General features: G+C 38.1%; 1 protein-coding gene across 5 annotated transcripts in view; it reads right to left on the bottom strand.

Annotated features, from left to right (window-relative positions):
• GRAMD2B (GRAM domain containing 2B) overlaps window positions 1-27,826 on the bottom strand; it is a 111,241-nt gene that overhangs the window by 47,264 nt on the left and 36,151 nt on the right. Inside the window, exon 1 of one of the 5 annotated variants that reach the window (XM_006913330.3) lies at window positions 10,696-10,997. The exons of 3 other annotated variants lie outside the window; for them this stretch is intronic. In XM_006913330.3, the coding sequence (XP_006913392.1) occupies window positions 10,696-10,778 (83 nt within the window). In that variant the 5' untranslated portion in view covers window positions 10,779-10,997. Of the gene's footprint in view, window positions 1-10,695; window positions 10,998-27,826 lie in introns of those variants that run through there. One more of the 5 variants, XM_006913333.3, reaches the window with a different exon arrangement.

Below are 27,826 nucleotides of genomic sequence, written 5' to 3'. Positions count from 1 at the left end.
CCTCTCCCCCTCCCCTCTTCCCCCCTCACTCTCTCTCGGGGATGGGGCAGGGGGTACTAACTCCTATTCTTCCTTCAAGACTTAGGTATCATTTCCTCTAAGAATAGTTTACTCAGTCCCCACACTGGGCTAGTTTCTTCTCCACTATTCTCTTAACCCATTTCCTGTTGAGAAAAAAAAACTGTGTAGCTCGCTGCCAGCATTAATTTAATTTTACATAAACATGCTCTTTGAAGCTGAAGGAAATCTGACTGGTTTTCAATGTGAAAATAAAATATAAAAATTGTTCTTGGAGTTATTTCTAAACAGAACTGTGTCTAATCCTAATGTAACAGAAATGTATTATGCATAAATCAGATTCATCAAATGAATTTCTGGCTAACAGCTATTCGATAATGATGTTAACCTCACATGTAGGAATGCTATGTTTTCTAGGATTTGACATTTTCGGTGATCAAGAATTACTGTATTTTGTAAATGGAAATACCACTACTAACAACAGAATGCTATTAACAGAATGATGTCATTCGTTTCCAAAGACTATCGATATACTAGAGTGATGAGAAAATAATAACAAAAGCGCGATATTTTGTGGCAAACTTTGGGGGTCACGTTAGGACTGTAATCTGCAAGTTATCTCGGGGTAAACACTGCAGCTGCAAGTACTGCTGGCGAGTATCCTTGGGGCAAATGGGAAATGGGTTAAAATGCCTGTACATGTTCTTATTTATCGCAGTAAATTGAAATTCATATTTAATGTCATTAACATGTTGCTCAAATCACAGTGAAATCTGCTCTAATGTTCTTGAGGGCAGGGTCCATGTCTAATACATCCTAATGTCCTTATAATGGTACAGTGCTTAACAAAGTAGGTCCTCAAAAACTGTGTTAAATTAACAACTGATATAAGTAAAAGTACTTTAAAGAATATAAAGTGCCTTAAAAATGCTATAATAATTATTAAGGTGAAATGGTAAGCTGGTATCCTCTGATTTCATTTCTGAGAAAAAGGGCTTGTTAACCTTAAGTTGTATTCTGCATTCATGTGCAAAATATGATTATTTTCAGATCTGAACTGTACCAGAGAAACTCAGAATCCTACTGTTAATGAATCTGGTCCTCATTTGTGTTTTAGTTTTCATGTTAAGTTACCTGATTAGACATTTCTACTATGACTGGTCCAGAAGGCACTGTGGCCCTGTCACCTGCAGCCAAATGACAAAGAAGGGTTGTCTGAATGCAATGAGAATGCTGACGTGTACCTATAAACCCACAAGAGGATAGTTTAGGTATGTTCCAGTGGCAGTCCTGACTTAACCAGGTATAGTAGAAATACAAGGAAAAAATAAAAAATAAAAAAAGAGGACAAACCAAGTGCGAAAGCAAGGATTCTATTCATATTCAAAAAGCTTTCCTCAGTTCGTTCAGTCTGATAGAATTCTTTACACAAAGGCTACAGAGGAGCTCAGAGAAGTAGGGCAGTTTCTTCAAAGACGGGTCCTCTTCAGGTTGGAAGAGATCTAACAAATCAGGTCACTCAGCCCTCTCTCTTTACAGGGGAGGAAACTGAAGACCAGAAAGAATGATTTCCCTGAAGTTTCAAAGAAGCAGTAGTAGAGCCAAAGCAGGAAGTGAAGCAAAGAGACCAAAGCGAAGGGAATTCTAAATGGGGGCTCCGAGTCCTTCCCCATTCCACTCTTGCTGCTAGTCCTCCCACCCCAACCAGTCCAGTCGGAAGACCCCCCAGTATTCATCAAAAACATGAATCTGAACTTTCAAGTGTTCTATCCTTGTTCTTCCCTTACCTGGAATAATTTTTTCCATCCAGCTGAGGACAAATTCTTTCTTAGCCACCAACCTCACTTCAAACATCACCTGTCTCAGCTCACCGCAAGAAAAACAAATTGCCTACATCACCTTTCTCATTAGCGGTTGCTAACTACTGTGGAATTTTTTATCACACAGTATTGGGGTGTGTACATGCGTGTGTCTGTGTGTGTGTGTCCCCTACTCTCCTCTCCCCAGACCGGGAGCTTCTAAGGGGCATCGCACACATCTTGTCTTCCTAGCACAGAGTAAGTGGTAGGGAAATGCTTGTGGAATCACATTGGATTAGAGAAGAATGGAGATGTATCGCATAAAATTTATGGAATGATACAATATTAAAATCAATTCTCAGATAAAACTGCTATGCTACTAATCCATTCCGACCAAAAGTCAAGAATAGGGAACAGGAAAATATGCTTGCCTGTAAGTATGCTCAGGGACTTACCAGGTACTAGACCAATCAACTAACTTAGCCACATTAACTAGCAGGTGACATTTAGAAATGGAAAGCTTCATGCTGATAATTGACAGCTCCCATGTGGGAAAGTCTGGAGTAGTGCCTTGCATGCAGTGAAAAAAGTCCATCTCGTGTAACATTATATGGGGAGAGGATCTGAAAAAAATGTAATTTCGATACACATTCCCACATTGTGTAATAAATTAGAAGGTAGCACAAGAACATTGTGATAGCTGAATCTTCACTTTACTGTCTAAACGCGTGGAATTTTTTCAGAAATTGTGTTTTCTCTGATATACAGGGTGTACTCCACAAGAAAAAGATTTGTCACGTGTTACATTTGCATCCTCAAAGTATTTTTTCAGTGCTTATGATATGCTTAACACCCACCCAGGTTTATCATAAATACTAAAAAAAATGATCTTAGGACAGAATAACAAGTAACATTTCACTGTTTTCATAATGAGGGTACAAAGTAATACACCTAAATATAAAAGTATAGAAACCCGGTTGCAAGTATTGCCAGAAACTGTCTTTATTATTTTATGGTCATATCTTGGTTTTGATAAAAAATGATCCTATCCATAGAGTGGTTTAAAGGTACTTAACTATTTTTATCCACCTTATTCACCGAATTTGGTTTCAGGCTCTTTCCAAAATTGAATTTACTCTCAAAGGAGAGGATTTGCCAACCTTATGACTATTCAAAGAATAGGCTCCAGGCTTTAAAAGTAACTCTGCAGGAAGAATTTAAACAAGATTTTGTGCAACTGCAGTATTTTTGGAAAGGTTCTTGGGTTCTTTCAGTGACTATTTAAGAGAAAACAGTCACATGATTTTTGAAATAAATCAGTCATGTTACTTTATTGAAACACTCTGTACTTGTGCAAAGAAGATTTTTAAAGCCTGGCTAGGGTTTTTAGAAATTGGAATCTATGCATGACTGCTGTGCAAATCACAGTGTAAAGCTGCAGATGAAACAGGTTCCCTAATGTCAGGTCTGAGCACAGATAAATACAGAAGTATCCAAAGAGGCACATGGGTCTGATAATACACAAAGATACCAGCGCCCAAGTGATAGCTGAAGGTGCTCTTTGCCTTGTTCTCTACTTTAGAAAGCCTTCCAATGTTAGAACTGTAGAATGGAAATGAATCTTAGTTTTATAGTTAAGAAAACAGAACTATGTAAGTTAAAAAATCAAGCATGCATGACACTTAATAGAAGCCACTTTGCCTTCTGTGTCTTTGATCTTCCTAAATCAAGTGAGATTGTATATGAATGATTTTAGGAGGCTGATTCAGATTAGACTGCCTGTACTTGAATTTGGGCTCTAACACTTTAACAGCTGTTATGACCTTGGGCAAGTTACCATGTCTCTGTTATGCATAAAATGTGATAACAGTACCTACCTCATCAAATGTATATACGCAAAAGCACTTTGAATAACGTAGTGCATAACAATGATATTACCTCATCTCACCTAAACTTTGATATATTTTCTGTAGCCACCTACTCTCTTCTTTGAAGGAAGATCAAATCTTAAGATATTCCTTTCCTCTACTCTATTTTCCTATGGACAAAAGCCTTTTCCTCTTCATCTTGGTGACTGCCATGATACTCAGCATGGTGCCCAACATGCAGAACTAGTCAGTAAAGGTTGAGAACATGAGCAAATCTCTCTGGTCGTTATTAACTGTTAAATATTTTCTTCCTCCTATCTCACATGCTATTTATTATTGTCTCATAAGTTCTGACGAAAGGTCTGATATTTTGTGATTTTTAGAATTTGAGTTCAGAAAAAATATAAATTTTTTTGTAAAATTTTCAGAAAAGATTCTGGTTCAATGAAGAAAAAGCATAAGAAATCAGCAACTTCATGTCAAAACTAGTCTAACTTTATATACTACAGAACTGTATTATTAAGACAAGGAGAAAGGGAGGATAAGAAATATATTCTTGAACATTCATATAGGTTTTCAGAGCACCACATTATGTTATATAAAGCAACCAGCACAATATTGAAGTTGTTAGACTCAAATGAGGAGCTGTTTTCTGATGAATTATAGAAACAACACAGTGATAATGAGTTGTCATGATGAATTAGTCTTTTACTCAATTCATAATATACTTTTTTTTACAGTAGTACACACTAGGGGTTTCCAAATAACTTGTTGGATCACAAAGTAACTATTTTCAGATAATCCTTAATAGTGAAAGACACAAAAATTAGCATATTTCTGAGGTCCTTTTCAGTTTTTAACTTACTACACATAGAAGACATAATTTGAAAAATCTAAATGATAACAAATATGGATATAATCATACACCTAATATATATGGACTTTCAGAAAATACCAACACCTGTACACAGGCCATTATCTCCATCAGAGAAGAAGCAGGTCAGCCACCCATCTCAGTGCCTGAGACTTCATTGACAGGACACAGAATAAAAGCGTGGGAAGAAAAGAGGAGGAGCATCTGCCAGAATAGAAGCAGACTGTACAGGTTAATGGTAAATTAGCATTTTTTTCTTTCTCTCTCCAGTAAAACTCAGTATTTCCCCCTCCTTTTTCAACTCACTTCTTTTCTCTCCCTATCTCCTTACTCATTGTCTTTAACTTTACATTTTTATTTCTCCACTTTGGTCTCTTTTCTTTTTAAATAGGTCTCATTACTATTGTGACCTTGATCTAGTGCATAAGTGGCCCAGATATTGCTAAAACGTTATTAAGGGCTTGTCTAGGATCATCCATCTCGTTAAAGAGGGGAACAGAGAAGATAAGATGAACTGATAACTTGAGGATGGCTCAGTCTCTCTCCAGGACTTTTTGCTTTATGCCATTTGAAAACGTGTTTAGTGCCTAAAGCTGAGATTTAAAGAATCAGGAAGATGTTGAAGGAGAGTTCTATTGGAGTTTAGCAAATGGAAAAAATTCAGCTGTTTAAAGATGAGGAGCCATGAGAGAAAAGCTCAGTGCCAGGAAGCAGGATGTGGAAATCAATGGATCACAGATAAAAAATATTAGACAAAAGATGTAATAATACCAAATCAGTAAGTAGTATGTAAATAAGCTGGCAGTTTACTTAGTAGTTATGGCATGAGATCCTTTTAGCGTAAACAAAAAACCAAGATGCCATGTTGGATTCATGGAAATGCTCAAGAGCTGTCACAAAATTTTGTCCTCCGGCTGAACTGATGGAACACAGGCTCACTGAACAGAACACTGGTGCACACTACTGCAAGAGGTTAGGCCTTTTGAATTTTGACTATGTAGTTTAATTACGTTTTATGTCAGCCTTCCACCTCCACCCGATAGCATGTCCCAGACCCTCACCAGTGAGGACTAACATAGCTACAGTTTATGGAGAATTGACAATGTCAGACACTAGGCGAAGTACATTTCTTACATTAACCATTCTAACTTTAGAGCAAGCCTATACAGCTGAAATTTATTGGATTTCATTAACCAACGTCACCATAAAAAAAAAATTAAAAAAAAAAGGCAAGCCTATATGAAACAGCTGACTTAAGTATTCCTCTTTATAGTTGATGAAGTTGAGAATTAGAGGGCTAAGTAACTTGCCAGGCTCACACTTCCAGGAGACAGGAAAGTCAGATTTCAAATCCTAGTTTCCTAGAGCCTGTATTCTTAATTACTTTATCTACTACTGGTAAATCAGACATTTCCTATGATATCAACCTCTAGCCAAAAAGCTGATTTGGTTCATTCAATTTCTTTTCAAAACATTTAAACCAGAACACCCTGTTTATTTCTCATCATCGTTTCAAATTCCTCCATTGATTGTTTTACTTTAATATAATTTTCATATTGTCTAATACAATTTTCTTCTTCCTACCTCTAAGTTTATATTAAAAAGTGCACTGGGTAATCTGTAAAATTTAGTGACCTGTAATTAAAATTTTTAAAAATTATGTTACACACAAATGGAAAGATAAATAATACATGCGTAATATATATTATAGAGATTCTCTTGCTAAATGGGCACTTTCAAAGTTTGGAGTTAAGCAAGCACTGAGAAATCAAGCTATATATATTCAATGATTATTTGTCTCTGCTCTTCTTGCTTCCAATTCAAGATCCATTCTCAACTTCAACCCTTATTCTGCTAGTCAGGTACCCACAATATATCATGCACAAAGACAGGATAACTGGAATAACTGGATGATTAATGCTTTCACCGCAGGTAATTACACATGAATCCACATTTTAATGTCAAAGGATGCCCTAAAATCATCATCGCTGCTTGATAATACCAGAGAACTTCCTTTCAAGGTAAATGTTTATGTGGCTCATATCTACCCTCTCTTTCTCCATATGTATGGAGTTGAACAAATTTCCAAAATTCTTATGCCCAAGTTATTAAAGTGTAAATGTTAAAAAACTCAAATTCCATTACAAATATATTACATGTAATGTAATTCATTATTTGAAATAATGAATCAAGATGACTTTTGCCCAGAAATATATCAGTTTTAGATATTTTTTGAAATTCATTAAAAATAACCTGGCCATTACTAAGTCAGATCCACAAGAGACTTTAAGAAATAAAAGTGTATCTCATTAAAATGTGTGTCAGAAAAGTTGGAACTATTTATGTTAGAACTACCTATGTATTGGGAACATAAAATTCAGAATAAAAAAGGTTATGAAAGTGGGGAAAAACGAGGATTTCAAAAGGAAGTGTGGATCTAAATGATCAATTCTTGGTAAGAAAAGGGCTATTTTTTTTAATCGCATTGTATTTTATAATTAAATATGCACTTTGGTGATGAGTAAATCTGCAGCCTCACTTCTACCACAAAAATGAATAACTAAGCCACAGCTCTCAGGCAATTAAACACACCTCAAAATGCTAAGTGCTACTGATAAGAAATTTGACTAAGAAATTTTAAGAATGGAATTTCCCCAAGATAGTCAAGCTGAATGTCAGCTATAAGCATATGATATGCCATAATGAGGGGGAATGGGGTCTCAGCCTCCCTAGCTCACCACAGATGGTTGTTGAAAGTGATTTTTTGCTGGGCCTCTGAGAAATTCAATGAGGAAAAATGTGATTGGCATTTGTGATCTATCTAGGGGAAAGTTAACTAATATGCATTAGACTAGTATGTGAGTTAACAAACGTTAGCAACTTAAAACAGTACTTTGTACATACTAAACGTCTAATAAATATTAATAGTAATAATAACAGCTAAATTTTATAGGGCTGACCACATACATACAAGGTAAGCAGTGATAGGATGAGATGAGTATGGCCAGTGATAAAAGAGGGTCTTAAATGAAGGAAACTTGAGTTGATTTATAGAAGTATATTAAGAGAAAGGAATAGAGGTGAGAAGAACAAAGAACCCTTTATTAAGTACTACATCTGGCACACCTGTTAACTTATTCTTCTGTATTATTACCTCTTAAGTATAGGGCTGTTAGTATGACTGGCTAAAAAAGATGTACATACTGGCTAGTATCAGGTCGAAATATGGTCTATATATGCCAGATCATTAAGGGTCATAAATTCTTGGTAGAGGAACCTGTTTTTTAGAGTAGGTCATGGAGGGCCATCATAGATTTTAGAGTAGAGGAGTACAAATAAAGTATTCAAGTTCAGGTTCTAGAGTTAGTTGAATTTGAGGTGTTCTCTTATTAAGTGTGTCTCGGTCTAGTTGCTTAACTTCTCAGAGCTTCAATGTTCTTATTTGTAAAATGGATATAGTTGTGTCTACCTCATTTTGTATGTGTGTAAAGTGTTGAGCATACGGCCCATCATATAATAAGCATTCTCAATAAATGCCAGCCGTTACTACCTAGGAGGCTAGGTTCTAGGTGGGGAAGCCGATGTGGGTATAGTTACGAACGCAGGGAAATGGGAAGAAGGAAGCCATTCTAACACTCTTAGAAGAAAATGCCCATTGGGACACCTGGATTTCAACAACTTTGAACTTACGTGACAGTTAATCTAAGTTATAGAGTTCAAAACGGAGAAGTTAGACTGGGTTTCTAAGAATAAAAATTTGGCTACTCAAAATGATTTCAAATTTGGAAACATCACACCAATATATCATGGGACATTGTATCTACCTCCCTCTTAAACTTACTCTTTTGTTACCAAAGCAAGAGTTTAAGAACTCAGAGGAAGAGAATGTCAAAAATCTTAGACTGAATCAGAGGTGAATTCCATAGGCCTGGAAATTACCACTTTGTAGGGGAAAACAAATGAAAAACCAAGAGAAATTTAACAAAGACTGCCAAACGGATAAACATCCTAACAGTGGAGGAGAAGGTTATGGGCCAAACTTTTTATAGTACCTTGTTTGTTTGATGTGACAATGGCCACCAATGTCCCTAGAAGTACAGTGATAACATCTGTGCCTCCCCTCAACCCCCATCAAAACTGCTCTTGGAGTTCCAGAAGAAAAGATATCATATCATATACATTCTTATATTCCCCACATTACTGAACGAATATTTTGGTAAGTATTCCATTATTCGTTGAACTGAAATGAATTTGTGAAACTGGCTGCTCCAAATGAAGAGCTATTTTGGGGCCCTGAGCTTATTCTCCCAACATCTAAAGCATTTTGAGTTAAGAGAATGAGTCTAAAATGCTATAGGAGACTATTTCAATCTTTCTAAACAGTCTCTTTAATGAACATCTAGATGACTAGGAATGTGGAGATTCTGAAACTCAGTAGCTGTTGGGTAGACTTGAACCATTCTACTTTGTATAACTGGAACAAATATTGTCTATGGGTGAGTTCTGGACTACAAGTCTAAATTCCTGGGTTCCAGTCTAGCTTGTGCCACTTAACACTCCTGTTAACATCTATAAAATGGTGATAAGACTATCCACAATACTTCTTCAGAGAAGTAACATATATAAGAGAATGATTAAATGCAAAGGAAATAAATATTTGAGAGTTCATCTTTTTTTTGAACTTGAATTATTAGCACTTGGGGGTGAGAAAACATTTTGTGATATGTTATGCTGATAGCAATTTTTTCTCGATCATCGTTTTGTACATAAAGAGTGAAGAAAGAACATCAGCTTAAGTTGGCAATGCTGGGAAAGCAAAGGAGAAACAGCCAAGGAAAGCAGACTCTGCACAAGAATATGAGCGAAGCCTGTGAAACAGTAAATCAGAGCAGCTAATGAAGCTACGCCTCTTCCAAAACTTAAGCCCAAATGTCAACAGATACACAGATGAAATATACTTTTATAAACACAAGTGCTTATGTGGAACCAGGCTGCGAGTTTTAAAGATTAGTAAATGCTGAAATATTGAATAATGGAGATTGACTCTTCATTAAAATAATTTACCATCTTTTTATATTAGTATCAAGCATTTTTGGTACTCGCCCCCCACATACAGCTTGGTATCATAAAAAATTTGGCTTATTTAAGCACTTATTATCTTGTTCAGATATTTATCTTAATATTACTTAATGTTATAGTGATAGAAAATAAACACTGAATGATTCTTTTCCATTTTAAATGAAGAATGTTTGGGAATAACAATCATGTAAATAATCATGCTTCTGGATTTAAAAAAAAAAAGTACCGGAAAACATAAATAAGTTTCATTACAGAAAGCTAATCCCTGTGACCAAAATATTTGAGTTTTCAGTTTCTTAAGCCAGAAGAGTGTGTAAGTCAAACAATGTGCAAATCCTATTATGCACGTTAATCTTTTAAGGGGATAGTCACAACCCAATATTTGAAATGCTTTATTACATTATTCATTGTGCTCCCCGACCCCACTCCCACACCCTTCCTCAAAAAAAGTATCTAAGTTTGTGCTACGTACCGAACCAAAAGAAAGCAGTCTTTGAGGGGGAAAGATAAAGCCTATTTCATGTTTTCCACTACTTTTCCACTCTCTTTAGGGGAAACAGTGAAGGGAATGGGGCAAAGACACCCACCCTCAAGGTCTGAATCAAATGAGGAATACATGTCATTGTGAAACCACTGACCAGATGACATCTACCAGACAACTGCATCTTCCCACACGTCATTAAGAAGTAGGACAACTGAAATAAATGTTAGCACTCTGTTTCTTGACAGCCTCAGAGATCTGAACGATCTCTCCAGCCCTCCCCTGGGAATTACCCAACTCGTGCTTTCGGCTCCAATAATTCACACCCTCACGAGACTGCAAGCCACAGTACCTTCCTGAAATGCTGGGGTGCCTTTTCTCTATTATGGAAACTGGAGGGGGCGGGGGGCGAGTAGGGAGGAGGGAAGACCGGTGCTACAGAAAACGTTCAAGCCACCAGACTGTCCTTGTCAAAGTTCCAGAAAACTGCTTCCATCCCAAACCCGGCCCTGGCAGAGAAGTTTGGGCAGCGCGCTTTCTACCCGCTGCGGACGGGTCCCGGCTGAGAGTACTCACTGGGCTGAGCCAACTTTGCCCTCTCTCTTCCCGAGCACTTTGGCAGGCTTTGTGTCTTCCACATCTTGCTGTAGTTCGGTCATCGGGGCCGCGTCTGCAGGGCACCTTCAGACCTCCGCGCGCCTGCCGCCGCCTCCCGCCCTGTGCCCCACGCGTCCTCCTGCCGACGCTGCCACGGTCCCGGGCGCCCTCCCCCGCGCGCGCCGCGGCTCGGCGCATCCAGGCCCGGGCCGCGCAGCCCGCCGCCAACCTGGACACGTTCGAGGGGCCGCGATTGGTCCGAGCCAGAGTGGAAGAGCCGCGAGGGAGGGAAGGGGAGGGTCGAAGCGAAGTGACAGCCTCTTTCCCCAACCCTGGAGGGGGAGGAAGAGAAAAAGGAAACCTGTTGAACTAGTCTTTCTGGGAGAGGAAGCTAATTGGCCAGGCAGGTGAAACATTTGCCTAACAAGGCACCACACACTGTATTTAGCTTCCCAGCAAGAGGGGCGGTTTTTTCTATCCCGACTGTAACGAGGGGTTTAAAAATGACCAGCCGGCTGTAGATACAGGAAGTGGATCCGACTGAGTGAGGCTGTCTCTCACACGGATGCGCTGTGTGGGCTGGCCTATGCCCCAGCCTAAATTATTCAAACAGGATACGGCCTCATTGAGGACTGCTTCGTGGGGCCTTAAATCTTAGGTTAGTTCAATAACAAAAGTAATGAGATGGTTGCCTTTAGTGGGTGTCTGATTAACCCTTCCTAGTTCTGTGGAGGAGAAGCATTCAAAACCTCACAGCTGCTTATTTACTATGCACCCAACTGATAAAATGAACGCCTCGTCTTCCCGCCTCTTGGTGAGGTTTTGATTTGATGGTGCTATGTCAAGTTTTGCATACGAAGCATCCATTTGTTCATTTAACAAACATTTGAGAGCTACCATGTCCCAGGCATTGTGAACATGCTTATTACAGCAAATAACTTATGTGTTGGTAGTTTTCTAATTTGCTACTTAATGGTTGAGAATAAGAATAACTAATACAAGATCTTGTGGTTGGAGGCCTAACTTTACAACAATTACAAGTGGCTATAGTAGAGCATGACAGAGCTAGGAAAAATGACCAATTCTGGGGCTGCAAGTCCTTGATTTTTCATTTAAAGTTAATTTTAGATTTAAGAATAATTAGACTGTGCAACGATAGTGCTTGTGTGTGTGTGTGTGTGTGTGTGTGTGTGTGCGTGTAAAAGAAAACACTCTTCTAAATAACCTCAAACATTTTGGAGGTGCAAGTCCTTTCCAAAGTTTTCTTATTTCCTTTCCATTTATTAGTTTATATCATTAGACTGAGAGAGAGAGAGTAAAAGTATCGTTTTGTAGCCCATTTGCTCCAAAATTGATTCTTGTGACACTTGAAAAATAGGTAAAAGAAAAAAGTTCATGTAAAAATTCCATGAGTGTTCTAGTGTTCTTCCTGTGTTCTCCTGTTTGTTTGTTTGTTTGTTTGTTGTTGTTTTTTTTGGCCTCCTGGCTACTGACTCCTTCACTTAGGAGCTGGGTGGGGAGGACTCTGGGTGACTTGGAGGCTTGGAAGTGGTTCTCTTCCATGTCCATAGAGCTGGCTCTAACTGGGGACATGAGGCTTGCAGCCTCCGTGTCCCTTTTCTAGCTCCATCCCCTACTCTGGGACTGGGCTTGGAATATAGATGAAGTTGCCATCCTCCCAAACTCTGGGTAGTGACTCTCTTTAAATCTCCAAGCTGCCCCCACTACAGAATTCAGACCAGAACTGACTCTTTTTTTACCCCTAAGTAATTTTTTAATTGCAGTAAAATGTATGTAACATAATATTTATCATTTTAACCATCAGTAAGTATGCAATTCAGTGACATTAAATACATTCACAATGTGTATAACCATCACCACTATCTATACCCAAAAGTTTTTTTTTTTAATCGTTCCCAACACAAATTCTGCATCCATTAAACGATAACTCTTCCTTCCCCACAACCTCCCAACTCCTGGTAACCTCTATTCTACTTGTTGTCTCTATGAATTTGTCTGTTCTGGGTACCTCAAATAAGTGGAATCAAACAATATTTGTTCTTCTGTTTCTGGCTTATTTCACTGAACATAATATTTTCAAGGTCCATCCAAGTCATAGCATGCATCAGTACTTCATTCTTTTTGTAGCTGATATTTCATTGTACATACATTTGTTTATCTATTCATCTGTCGATGAACATTTGGGGTGTTTCTACCTTTTTCGCTATTGTGGACAATGCTACTGTGAACCTTGATGTGCAAATATCTGTTGGGGTGCCTGCTTTCAATTCTTTTGGGCATATACCTGGGAATAGAGTTGCTAGCTATATGGTAGTTCTACATTTAACTTTTGAGAAACCATGGCCAGGCCTCCTTTAATGCATGAAAGAGGGCAAGTATTCTCCAGCATGGGCTTACAGTACAGCTCAGTCACTGAGCACTCAGTTGTCCTGAAACTTCTTTAGAGTATGGGATGAGGACTTCCAACAGTGTGGTCTTAAGTGAGAAAGGAGGTAGGGAGTCAGGTGTGTGGGAAAACAGCAGATAGTTCTTTCCTAGAGTGGGCACGAATTAGGAAGGAGCAAATAAACTATGTTATTTTACCTAGTGTCATTTCTCTAAGTTTAAAAGACTTGTCAAACAACTTTCTAATTTGTTTATTCTTGGGGGCTATTATACAGTAAAATGAAAAGCAGTATTTAAAAAGCAACAGCAGCCAAATGATAGGGAAAATTTTATCGTAGTGTGACAAAATAAACACATCAAGTTATGTCTAAAATATATTTTTGATTTTGCTCCAATACAAGACCCTTTACTTTTCTTCCTCCAAGCTTCTGGGAACATAATTTTTCTTGTTTCTAATATCAGAGAGTAGTTCTAGCCAATACTTTTTCCAATTCTTGAAGCAGGTTAAGTAGAAGATGTCTAACCCATTACCTTTCAGGAGGTAGGAGCTTCTCTTTAATAGCTTAGAATATTGATCAAATGTTGATCTCTTTTTAACATTGATCAGATACATTGTGTATCTGTCCACAGTCTCAGGGACAGAGTTCAAATATGAATTTGAAAATTTGAGTGGAGATAAGGTTGCAATGTATGGTCAAGTAGTTACCTAATTTATGACACATGACAGGTTATGTATTAGCCAATATAAGTACGGGTGAAGTGTCTTTGTGTGCCTGTAATTTCATGCATATTGTCCAATGACATGTTTTAGATGTTGATGCTTTTATCAAGATGTAAACCGCAAGCTCAGTAATAGTTTAACTATGCATAATATTTAATAGATCAATGTCATAAGTCAGAGAATTCTAGGAATACTCATCAGACCATTCTTGTTTCCGATTTAAGGTCAATATCCAAAGGAGAAAATGGGGATGGGGGGTGGGAAATGAAAGAAATCAGAAGAGAGCCATATGATGACACTGAAGAACTTAATTATAAGAATTTTTTAAAAAAACTGTGAGTAGCATTACATGAAAAGGATCTGTATTAAATGATTTCTGTCAAATATGAAGGACAGTTTCCTGATGAATACAGCCATTAAATATTGGGATGAGATTCTAGAGTGGGCTATGGAATCTCTTCCTACAGAGGCCTTTAAAAATAATATTTAAAAAAAATCAAATAGAATAGTTCTAGACCATTATTTCCCAAGCCAAGTTATACCGCAGATGGGGAAATTTTAAATATGCACTCTATTTTTCTTTCTAAGGATGAGGCAAGAACTAAGCTTCGCACCTGTGTTGAGAAGAATAGGCGAGATGGTAAGTAAGGGCGTAGTTGTCTAGGGGCAGGTGGTAGTTGGGAAACACTAGTATAAATCTGGTTCTGTGAGAAAGCAAAAGCAATAAAAACATTTTTTTTTAAATTTTAAAAAATATTGAAACAAATGATGCCACACAAAACAACAAATTAAGATCTACCCCCGAAGTTGAAATATATATGTCTATTTTCTATATGGTAAATGTTACAGATCACATGTGAAGTGGGGACGCCTCTGAAACCACCTGGTAGCGTGGTTTTCACACCAGGTTCTGAGGGAGTCTGGGGCTCTTTGAACTAGCAAGGGGAGGAGCTGGTGTTTGAACTTAGGTCTTCTGACCCCACTGCCTTCCTCTTACTGCTACTCCAATATGCAGCCTCTCCTGCTCAGTTAGAACTCTTCCACTTGTATGTCTTTCCTATATTTCTGTTCCATATTAATTTCTATTTAAGGGTAGGGGAAAGGATTGCCTGCCATGCACTGAACAAAATTTAGAAATCAAATCTTTGCCATAGTTTATCAGAGGAGAACCCGAGCTTCAGAGAGTTTAGCGATTTGGCTAAAATTATAGTGGTCCCATGAGGACACAGACTCAGCTTTTCTGACTTCAAGTGGGGTGCTTGTAGGAGTAGAGGAGAGTGAACAGAGCAAAACAAGGTTCGTTAATGGCAGAGACACATGCCTTATAGGAGAGCGTGTGGGACGGGGAAAACCCAACAACCCTCAGACATATGTAACATTTGTGGGGAAAGAAATGTTTGAACCTAGAGCTATCTTTGGTGTCTGTATTGGCTATTGCCAGATAACCACCTTGAAGCTTGATGACTTAAAACAGAATTTTTTTTCTTTCATGGTATGATGGCTTGATGGGGCTCAGCCTGATGGTGCTCACTTGGGGTCTCCCATGCAGTTGCGGTCAGATGGCACCCAGGGTTGAAATCATCTGAAGACTCAACTGTACAGTCTCATGTTTTTGGAGCTTCAGCTGGGATGGCCAGAACAGCTGGGGACTACCTGGGCATTTTAGTTTCTCCACATGGCTAGTTTGGGCTTCCCTACAGCACAGCAATCTCAGTATAACTGGACTTTTTACTTGGTGGCTGGCTTCTTCCAGACCATGTGTTCTGTGATACCACGACAGAATCTGTAAGGCTTCCTGTGAGACAGACTTGGACGTCAGGCACCTTTACATGCTGCATTCTATTGGTCAAAGGTAAGCCACAGGGCCAGCTCAGTTTCAAGGCAAGAGAACTACACAGGGTGTCAACACAGGGGTGTCATTCACTGGGGACCATCTTTGGAGACCAGCTACCACATTTACTCACATGCCCAGTGACAAAGCATCACTACAGATGAGACTGAAAATAAAAAAAGTAAGTACATAAATGACATGGTTTCAACAGATAGGCAATACAAAGAGAATAAAATAGAAAGCCATGTGGAGTGAGGGAAGTCTGTTTTACACAGAAAGATGAGGGAAGCCTCTTTGAGAGATGACATCTCAGCTAAGACTTGAATGAGGGAAAGGAAAAAGCCATGTGAAAAGAGCCAGGGGAAAGAGCGTGGACAAAGGCCTGGAGGCAGGGCTGAGCTCGCCATACTTTACAACAGTAAGCAGGCTCCTGTTTTCCACTGTGCCTGGAGTTTAAGGAAGTAAGAGAAGGTTGATTGGAGATATTATCTTCACTATCCATTTATGTATTATCTGTCCTCTCCGACAAGAATTGAATCTTCTCAAAAACAAGGAACTCTTTGTCATGTTCGCTAATGTATCCATAGTGCCTGGTTCATGTTAGATGCTCAGAAAATATTTGTTGAATGAATGAATGAATGAATGAATGAATCATTGGATGCTTATATCCAATCAGTATTTCTCAACCATACTTCCCTGGAACTCTAGTTGACTGATATTGAATAGGATGGTCCTTTTTTTTCCAACTTGCAGAGGGGAAATAGTGAATGAAAAAGAAATATAACTTACATCACCCCTAACCCTAGCTAAAAAAGAAAATCTTAGGCTCATACTACTTATTACTTGTCTGCTAGCTGACTGCAAGTCTGCAAGTGCTTTGAACAGATCAGAGAGGTCCCATGACTCCCAGATTGTCTAGCTCTGGAGCAGGTCCAAGAATCACTGTTTATAATCCACAGGCAGCAATTTAAAGTTATAGACTCTCTCATGGTTTTGTAGAGAAACGGTCATACAGCTGCTTCCTTTTCTTGTTTTGGGAACTAATGATCATACCATGAATTTGAGGACTGGCTTTCTCTTTCCTCACACCCTGGTTTGGTGTGTTCTGTTTTCCTCCCTGTGAAATGTTTAGACATTGCAGTCCATGCAGTGTCATCAGCACATTGTTTTAAAACAGTTTACATTTAATTATTGTTAAAGGAGTTTCTGCATGTTTCATTTTTTCTTTATGTCACTATTGCATACTATTTATTGCTTTTTCTTGTTTTTTCTTCTTTTTTACATACTTTATTTATTCCTTCTTGACAATTCCTATTAGCATTTCAATTATCTTTTTTTTTTTCTAATCTGTTCTCTATGTAGCACTATTTATTGTTTAAAATTATCCAATAAATATGCTGGCAAAGAAGCAGCACAGGAGAAGGGAATGCAGATAACGCCTCAGGCAAATAAAGTTTTTCTAGTTCTCTCAAGTAGCTGCAGAATCTTTTGGCTGCATCATAGACAGACTCCTCATTTGAGGCAAATCGAGCAGCCTGGCCATGCTTCTTTCTTTCCTATCTTCCTTCCTATCAACATTTATTGTGTGTTTGCTTGTTTTGTTGTCGTTTGTTTTTTTGATGCCTTTATATGCCAGGTTATGTTCTAGAAAATAGAACTGTAAAAATAAATAAGCACTTACTTGCTATACGTGAGTTTTCAGTCCAGTGGGAGAGAGTTCAATAAACAAATACTTGTAAAACATACACACACAGAATTTTAGTAAAAAACTATGACATTCATATATCACAACCAGACACTTGGATCAGGTTAACACCATAATGTCAAATGACGGGAAGGGGCGGGGAAAGATGGCTGTATGATGTTTCATGTTCTTCTGTTTTGGCTCACACACAAGATACCCGCCACTCCCCAACCTCCAATTCGCACAACTTGATGAAAAGGCCCTGGAAGTCAAGAGAACTGGGCTGTAGTCCAAGCACTGTGCTTTGTGCTGGAATGTGAATCTATTAATGGAATACATTTAAATAACAACACTGGCCTCGAGGATAGGACCCTAGAGCTCATGGTTACAGCAATATTACTTTCTGCCTTACATAAACTAATTATAAGAATGAAGGAGGAAAAAACCTTTTTACAGATAAATGTTACATATAGAAAATTGCAAATTGGCGATTTTAAATAAATTTCATTTGGAGAGAGTAATTATTGAGTTCAACTCACTTGGAAAGCTAAATACATTTACCCCCTTTCTGTAGGGCTCTGTGCTTTTTTGCATTAGTTTCTACTTTTAAAAAGATGAAAACAGAATGTTTCCCTGTGTGTTAAGATCATGGACTAATTAAAATCAGAATTTAATTTTTATTTTTGGTAGTAGTCTATTAAGGAAATGAAATTAAAAGTCCATCTTTCCTCCATGTCAAGAAATATATAATAAGCTCTTTAATAAGACACATTTTATATTATAGGGAGATTCAGACATTAAAACGCTTGGTCCTTTAGAATCCTAAGCCCTCAGATTTTGAGAAAACATTGTATAAATTGGTAGTAGACTGTACAAAGGAACAGGAGACGAGAGCCGGCGGGAATGTTCTTGATTCCTAGGTCGTTCTACAGTATTTGCTTTTCTGTTTTTGTCCAAGGCATTGCCTATGGTATCCTTTCCGTAAACAACTCTTGTCTGAGCTTGTGGAGTGAGTTGTCCTGGAAATAAAAGAGCCCTGTCTTGTGAGGGGTGGGAGGTGAGGAATAGAATAAGGGAATGGTTAAGAGTCAGACTGACCTGAGAATCCTAGTAGGCATTTTATTACCTCTTCTAAGCCTCAATTTCCTTATCTGTAGGGGAAAAAAAATGGGAATAGCAGCAGTGTCTATTTTATAGAGTCATTGGGGGAATTTGAAGGGCTAATGTATGTAAAGGAATTAATACAGTATGCCACGTACATAGTAAGCACCCAATTCTTATCAACTGTTGACTATCCTCATCGCGTTATTGACCAGAATAATATTCTAACAAATTGAGGGTATTGCCCTCTCTTAGTTCATCAGCCCTCATTATTTAATGACAACGCACAGTGTGTAGAATATTATGTGTCACATGCTAGAGGGGGTTACTCTAGCTATAGAAGATGTAACCTCTGTTCCCCCCTGAGTCCACAGTCCTGTAGGCTGATTGCCTTACGTCAGAAGCTAAGCCTGCATGCTCAGAACTGGGGCTTTGATACTTTTAACTTGCTGGATCCCAGCTATGATCTTTCATGTGTCCTTGGGGTTTTCCCTCTCAGATGTGTTTGTCACTGTAAGTGCTAGCAAAGGCATCACTGAATTAAGAGTTAATCAATATGAACTCTTATGGAATGGAAGCTTATGATAGCGAGGGTGACCAAATGTCCTGGTTTGTTTGGGACACTCCTGATTTAGTCCTAGGTTTTGGCATAATTATAATAGTGTCTCATTTCAATCTCAATAGGTGTCCCTGTTTGGAAAATTTACTGATAACCAATCTATCGCATTGACTAAACTAAAAATGTCATATTAGCTCAGTTGTTTAGACTAGGTATCTAAAGAACCAAACTCTTGGATCTGATTGCCTTGCTGCCTAGGAGGCTTACCTTCTGTCACTACTCTACTCCCAACTTTTATTAGATGACCCAAAAGTTATCAGAATGGTGAGGTAAAGACAAATGCATGCAAGAATATCAAATTACCACAATTACTTGAAAAACAACTTAAAGCTCATGTTCCATTAATCTCAAATCAGAGTTGATACCTTCATTACACAATCAAGAGTTTAGGTCTAATTGACACATTGTTGTTACTTATTATAACACTGCTAACCACAAGGCAGAATTTTTACTTAGACCTCATTGAGTCATACTTATGTTGACACCAAGGTTGTAAACTGGTTTAATTCTCCAGATGCTTTCTTTAATGGGTCATCTGACTTTTCTACAGTAGAACTTGAAGGCTTCTTCTCTTAATCCCAGGCTCTGATTTCACCAGTGAGTTTATTCCTTAGAGCCTTGGGTGTCTTATGATTACTAAATTGCCAGTAAGTAAGCTTTGTAATGAAAAACTCTAGCACTTACCAGAAAACACAAAAAAAGTCAGGTTAAAGATTCCTTTATTTTTCCACTTTTTCTATTTTGTTACCTGCTCTATTTAAAACTGGATAGTGGTTACCTGTAGGTATGGATTAACAAGGGGGCAGAGGACTGTAAATAGTGTTGGAAATGTTCTATATATTGATCTGTGTGGTAGTTACATGGGTGTATGCGTATATAAAAATTCATTGAGAGTGCACTTAAGATTTGTGCATTTTAATATGTTTAAATTAAATCTCAATTTAAAAAAGTAAAAAGAAAAGAAACACCTCCAATCCCTTGAGCCAAAGCTGGAAAAATATATAGGGTGTGTGTACACACACACACACACACACACACACACACACACACACACACATATTTGATATATGTAAATAGATATATATGTATATATATTCTAAGTTAATAAAGTAAGAGAAAGAAGAAACAAAACACCTTACATAAAGTTTTCATCTTTTTTCTCTTGGATATCAATATAATCTTTATTTATTCTTTTCTATAGATTAATGTTTCATTATCTCTGTCTAAATCTTGGAGAATAAAATTTCAAATTATGACAAAAGAGTTTTCGAATAGGACTTTTTCTGTGACTTCTGTTCACATATTTATTTCAATATGTAACATTATAAACTTTTTAACTCTTAACTATGCACTTTTTGCATAGGTTATCTATCGAAAGCTTCCTAAACCATGTCAGTCATGGCTTATGAATAGTACATATCTTCACCTTTTGGTTTCCAGTTTATCATGTGACTGTTTAATAAGGTAATTGACTTGTATCATTAAAAGGATCAAGAGAAACAAACAGCATTTTAATATAACAGATGTATTACATATTAGAATCTTCCAGATATTTTAGAAAATATTTGATACCCTCAAATATCCTATCTTTTATTTTTCCATCTACCTCCAAAGGGTAGGTACTCTACTAATATGTAGCCAGCCACACAATGATCTAAGATTTAGGCGAGTTCAAGAACTAAGATGATAGACAATTAAAGAAAAAGGAAAAAGGAGGGTGAGACTAAAATTGAGTGCCTATGTGCCACGCACTGTGCCTAGCATAGATTTTTTACTCTTTACAACCCTGCGAGGATTGTCTCATTGCATCAACGAAGAAACTAAGGTTCAGAAAAGGTAAAAAACTCTTCCATGACCACACAGCTGATAATTCTGTTGTGTTGTTTTTCAAAGCTTGCTCTTTTTTGTGTTATCTCTGGTGATGTCACAAGAGGCAAATTCCTAATTGATTAAAAGATTGAAGGGCATTTTAGAGATAATCTCATCAATCTCACTTGTTTGGAGGTAAGGAAACTGGGTCCAGGGAGGTTATATTGTGTCCGTCTGCACAGTGTACTTCCCAATTGCCATTCCTCCTAGAGGCTTCCTTTCCTCCTCTCCCCACCTCATCCTGGCCCCCTGAACCCACTATTGCTAGAATTAAAATACTTTAAATGCTACATTGTGTGGTGGGCAAGGGTGTGCAGCATTTGGAGACTGAGTTTAAATCTCTGATCTACCAAGTATGAGCTGTGCGACGTTGGGTGAGTTCCTCAGCCTCTCTGAGCTTCAGTTTCCTCACTTTGAAAAAGGAAAGACCACTCACTAGTACCACTCATAGAGTGGTTATGATAATTAAATGAATTAAGACATGGAAGCCCTTTAGAATGGGGTGTGGCATGTATAAATGTCTCAGGGCTATTAGCTCTGAGTTTTTCTATGCTGCATAATACTTATCTCTCGGTTTAGTTACATCTGCACTGGCTTGTCTCCCAGTGAGATGGAGATGGCATCTTGCTCATCTTTGTAGTTCTCCCCTCAGTGCCAGGATCAGTGCAACTGAACAAAGGCCAGTTGGATTGATTTCATTTTCCTAGTTAATGACTTCCCACATTTTCCAAATTTCTCCAGTTAATCAAACAGAGAATGCAAGCCTCCCAGACCTCTTTCTGCTATTCTTGAGGATCCTGATTATTGATTTCCAGACTAGCATTTCCCCCCTGGATTCCTCAGTGTTTTTAGGAATCTAAAAGTATAGGGGTATTAGTTAATCAATTCAGGAATTAGTTATTTTTTTGTTGTTCCTTTAAGGGATTAACATCAAGTATGGACTGACTTGCTATCCTTGGTATTACATGGTGGATGCAAACTGGTCTAAAAACATAACAGGTAGTTCTAATATGTGCTTTCTACCCACAGCTTCCCATCTCCACTGACACTAGTAACTTCAACTCCCTCCATGAGTTTTCAGGAGGAAAAGTAAGTCTTTTCTGCATCCTTTTACATTCCCCTCTCTATCAAATATTAGTATCACAAAAAGGCCGAGTGTAAGGCTTAATTTTGGGAGTTGTGTTGAAACTGTGGAATCTAGAGATTTCCTGATTTCAGGGAAAGGAGCCATTGTGTTTTGACTTCCACTCAGAAAAATTTAACCTCAGCATTTCAATAGCAGAAGACTATTGTTTTCAAAAATATGGTATGTAGAATGCTGTGACAAGCTTTCTAAAAATGTGGACTACAGCTATCAACGTTAGCATTCCATCCTTCGGCAACATTGTAGATTTTTTCTAAATGACAAATTTCAGTTCTGGTGTTTCAAATGCTATTAAATGTCTAATTTTAGGGGAAATGATGCTATTATTCCACTGTGACCTTTGTGAATTTTTCTTTTCCAGATAGCCTCTTCCTTATTAGCAGAACTTGGGAGATAAATATATGTGTTTAGACAGTCTCTCTGACCTTTGCGAACGTTTGGAGAGTTTAATGTTACTCAAGGTGAATCTTTTAGTGTGTTAAACTATGTCAGGAAATATAAAGCTGCTTTACAATAAGATGAAACCCCTCATAGGAAAGTTTTGATGAATAAAATTACAACAATGAAAATGTAAATTTATCTAATACTTTATTTTATATTAAGATGTGTTTACTTTAACTTGTATTACATTTATTTTTCCTGCTGTCTCTCTCCCTAGTGTCTAAACTGTATGAAGGCTGGTCTATTGTCTTTTGTTGAGCCTCTATTCCTAGTACCTATTCGGTGGCCAATAAATATTTCTTGAACAATAAATGATGACAGTTAGAAAAACACTACATATTACAGGCAACTTAGAAATGCATTGTGTTCTAAATGGCATTTTGTATTTCATTATTCGTGATACAGAATGTATTTTCTCATATAAAGACTAATGTGAAAAGAACTTAAATTCCTATGTTTGCTCATAAAAGTGACTTTATCCTATATTGTAAATTCTGTTGTTTTAGCTACTCCAGAAGCAAACTTTTCCAGGTTAGCTTGGGAATCAAATAATCATTTTGAAACTTATTTATATAGTGAAGGTTCTTATCATACGATGAACTCCCACTGAATTTAAAGGCAGATTTTCTTCTATGTAGTCTTCTACCAGGGTGAATATTAGTCACAGTTACTAAGGAAGATGAGGAACTAGCCCCTACGGGGTAAGTATTGTCTTCTCCAGGGCTTTGAGGGAGACTCTACCCTAACTCTTGGCTCTATCAAAATACTTTCTTCCCATTAAATTCCCCACTAAATTATGAGGACTTCAAATTTTTATATGTGACATTCTCCTTTTAGCTGCACATTCTGTATAATTACCTATTTTCCACAAGGAAAATAGTGAAGGAAAACTCTGGAACAGATTTTGAGGCTACCACAGATCCACAGGGCTTTATCCAAAACCCATGGGGCCAGACGTGTTTGGGAATTTAAAGATATTTTTGGGTTTTAGAAAGGTAATATGACACATATGCTGCATGTTATAGACTATCCCCAGCTTGTACTTTAACACAGTGATATTTCTTCAGCTAAATATGTGAATATTTCCACTAAGAGGTACATAAATATTGCTTATAGCCTCGCATCTCTCCTATTCAGCTTTTGGTAGCTAAGCTGTAAAAGTTGCTTGGTTTTCAGAGCTCTTTTTATCTCAGAGCTGGTTGGTAGGGGATTGTGGACCTGTAATACTGAGAAGATTACGTCTCAGGAAGAAAATGATGATGCTTGTCTTGGTCCCAGAACCCTGGACTGGGTTCTCAAGCAGCAGTGACCATAGCAAATACAACAGAATCGCCTCCTTTGAGGAGAAGGCTGAGAAAAGGCTTCCAGGTGGCATTTTACCAATGCCTCCTCACTCAGCCAAACCTTGAGCTAGTTAGCTGGCAATTTGTTATTAGTGGGCCTGTTGCTTAGGAGGCCAGGCTTTCTGAATTGGTTGAAAGAACTGACAAGCTTGGAAAGTCTCTTTCCACTTGGGGTGGGGTGACAGGAAGGCACAGGGAGGGCCCAGAGCTCCAGTGGGGAAGTTGGCAGAAACCTCACAGAGACATGAAAAAGCGAGATGCTAATGAAGATGCTGGAGAGGCGGCCCACACTGAAACAAGATAGGGCCTGAAGTCTGATTCAGAGACCTGCCTCCCCTCCCCCACGCTTTTGATTTTTTTCTCCCCTGGCTGGTTCAGCAGTCACTAAATAGTGACCCTAGGCTAAATATGACCAAATAGCTGTGTTTTGTTAGAATTCAAAAGCCTAACAATGAACTGGAGACATTCCAATTTATTGTTGGCCCCATGGTCCTTATTATGTTACTTCTATGATTTACATGCTTGTGTCACTTGCTGGAACTGGAGTGTCTGACCACGGTGTATAACCTGGGGTCATAAGGATTGCTTCAGTATTTAATTTTCTGAGCCTAACTAGCAGCAGAGACATGGTCTACTCAAGACATATGCTTGGAAACTATATAATAATGTAAAGTATTATTATTCTACTTGATAATAAACTTTTCTGTTTAAGCACTAGGTAAAGCAGATCTGTATCCAGAAGTTTCCATAAAACATGCCCTCTTGTTCTGGACACCGAGGAGCACGTCCTCTCCTGCTGCTTTTGACTATTCATTCTCTGGCGTTGTTCCTTTCCTTCTAGTATTCCAGAATTGGTTAATATGCAGTTTGCTAACAGATTTTTTTTTTTTTTTTGGATTAGTCTTAGTAATTAAAAAAGTTTTTAAAAAATAAAACGGAAGGAACTTTTGTTGTTGCTAGTTGACTTTTAATGAAGAGCTGTTTGTGAGTTCTGTGTTGCCCGGAGCCATCCCGGGAGTTCAAGGAGACTCACTTCCTGGAATTTGCCCAGCGCCCTCTCCTCTGTCCAGCCAGGCAAACTCTAGAGGGGCCTTTTACCTGCAACAGGCTGTTTTACGAAATCATCATGTGATCCGAGTCGAAGATCATAGTTGTTAAATTTAGATCGAGGTAAAGTGATCATATTTTGAAATGTACTGATTAGGAAAGTGATTAGAAAATGAACTTCACTAATTATAATTAATAAGCAAGAATAGATTGTACTTCATCATAAGCTTTGTGCATTAGGAATTTAATTACGAGACTTAATGTTAACCATTTAGAAAAATCTCTTTTAGTATCTTAAATATATACCAGCCTTGTGTTTCTTTCCTAATTACAAAACACTATTATTCCACGTTTCTGAAGGAAAAGTATCTTTTAACCATAAAACATGTATAACTCTAAGTTATAAGAGCTGCAACCAAATGGAAAAGAATAGTTCTAAATAGCTCATTTTAGGAAAATGGGTTTGAGGCTTCTGCATTAATGTACTTTGCAGACCCACGGTTATAATTTCAGTGCCTTGATTCCAGTAGTATCCCAAATATTCTTTAAACTAACCTTAAGCTGTTTCTTAGCTAAGGGTTATTAATTTGGCTGGCTCATTCCCCATAAGAAAAGAAAACACATATTTGGGGCTTTCCAAACGTAGAAAAACCCTGGCTTTTATCTCATAGAATTGGTTTCTTGAGATTAGAAAAACCTTCAAAGGTCCTATCTGGATGTATGTTTGAGTCCCCTCTTATACACCTGACCAGATCACCCAACAGACCCTAAATTGGGCGGCAGCAGGAACCATGACTTTCATTCACTTGTACGTAGCCAGTGTTAAGCCTCCAGAGTAGATATTCAATCAAGGATTGCAGAATGTTGACACAATCTATCAAGGACTTTACCAGCTATGGCTCCAGGGAACTCATTACCATTCAAAGAGGCCCCGTTCACTGCACAATTCTGGTTGTTCAGAGTTTTTCGTTACAGTGATGGGCTTGTCTATCACCTCTTCCCACTCATTTGTTCCATTTTAGCCCTTCAGGCTGTGCAGAGTTGCTCTATGCATGACAAACCTTTAAATATCTGAGTTGACCCTCATGCCCTAATCTCCCCACCTGGCCTCTGACCTTTGCTCCTGCAGACTAATATCCCTAGTTTTTTCACAACTGACATAGATCTAGTGTTCTCTCATGCTCTCACATGCTCACTTCTAAGCATGCTCCAGATGATCACCTTTGCATAGTACCCAAGATGATACAGGGAAGTCCTAACCCAAATAGGATTGTTAACTCGTGCATTCTAGAGTCTATTTATGCTACTTGTTAGTAAAGTAACTTTAATTTTGGAAAGAATCAATTTTTTCAGCTTTTCAGAGAGAACTTCTATTTTAGTTTTAATAAAACCTTGCCTCGATAGAAGGTAAATTAAATGGGAGATAAATATTTTCTAGGATGTAGGTTTAGTCTGCTAACGGTTCACCTGTTGTGTCTTGTTTCCAGGTTGACTTATTTGGATAAGTAGATTAACATAACTTTACTCTTTGTGACTATTAAACCTGCAGACTTAGATGGAGGGTCTTTCCTGGATGGTCTCTGCCAGGAACATTTCCTCCACGACAGCCAAGCCCACCACTGGACTACCAAGTCTGATTCTGGGAACTCAGGTTGCGCCATATGGCTGCCTCGTAGTTTAGGCAAAACTTTGAAGGTTTGGAAAGGCTATTTCTAAATAAACATTTACTATATATTTTCTCAGAGGGTTACATGTACAATTTAGCAAAAAGAGATTTGTTGATTTTCATAAACTTTGATATTTACTCAAGGTAGTTTTAAAATCGAAATGTTAATTGTGGAAGATGGGGGCACAGGTATATGCAAACATGTAGGAATTTTATTAGAAATAATCTGTTAGCGAGATAATATCTTACATTAGGGTAATTAGAGAAATAAAATTAGAAAACAATTCTTCAGTTATTTGAATCCTTTGAAATTACAGTCAGTTTCTAAATGGGGAAGTGGAAGTGATGGAGAGGGAAAGGAAGAAAAGGAAGCTGATGGGTAAAAGTAGGGAAGGGAAAAGGAGGAAGTGTGGAGGGAATGAGTGAGGGGCAGGGAAAGTAGAATATCTCAGAATTTTAAGTAGCCACGGTGTCCCTGACTGTTTCTTATATGCGCTTTATGTCCTGCACTGTAGTGACATATTTTGTAACTCACTGGTCAGAATTAAACAATTTTTATGTAACAGAACTTTATTGTTTTGGGAAACAAAATGATGTCCCTTCCACTCTATTTTTTTAAATATATTCTAATTGATTTGTGGTGGTTACTAGTTCCAAAAAGAGCTGAGTCAGCAAACAAATCCTTCTATCATTCCATGAGATAGATGGTCATTCTTACTAAGCATTTTCAGTAGAGAGAAGGACTAAAGTCAGGTCCTCCTGCTTAGGGTTTATTTCTGGTGGTTACCTTTTGACCACCGTATCTGGGCTAATAACAGCAAGGCTAGTGAGTGTTGTTCAGGGGTGTGTCATGAATTCCATTCTTGGTGATAACCATTTCAGTATCTGTACATCTGTGAGGATTCTTTCTCAAATGCCAGGGGCAAAAGGTAAAAGTCAAAGAACATTTGTACTTTATCTATCCTTCCTTTTACTTCTCCTCTAAAGGACATGTTGATTCCAGGAAAGCACCAAGGGTTTACTTTCACTTGGAGGGCTGGAGAGTTGAAGGTCAGGAGGGTAGCAGTCGATATGACTTAAGCTAGGAACTCATAGGACCACTTCAAAGTGAGCAGGCCTGACTGGCTCTAAGGTTGTTCCTTGAACCAGTGCAACTTGCCAGCATCCTGGCTACCATAGACTACTGACATGGGAACCAAACCTCCAAAGGTGTCCCCTTGGCCCTGAAACCCCACTGA

This window comes from Pteropus alecto, unplaced genomic scaffold (genome assembly GCF_000325575.1).
Source record: "Pteropus alecto unplaced genomic scaffold, ASM32557v1 scaffold20, whole genome shotgun sequence".
NCBI lineage: Eukaryota > Metazoa > Chordata > Mammalia > Chiroptera > Pteropodidae > Pteropus > Pteropus alecto.
Note: the sequence above shows the minus strand (reverse complement) of the source record. Positions and strands in the feature narration are given on the sequence as shown.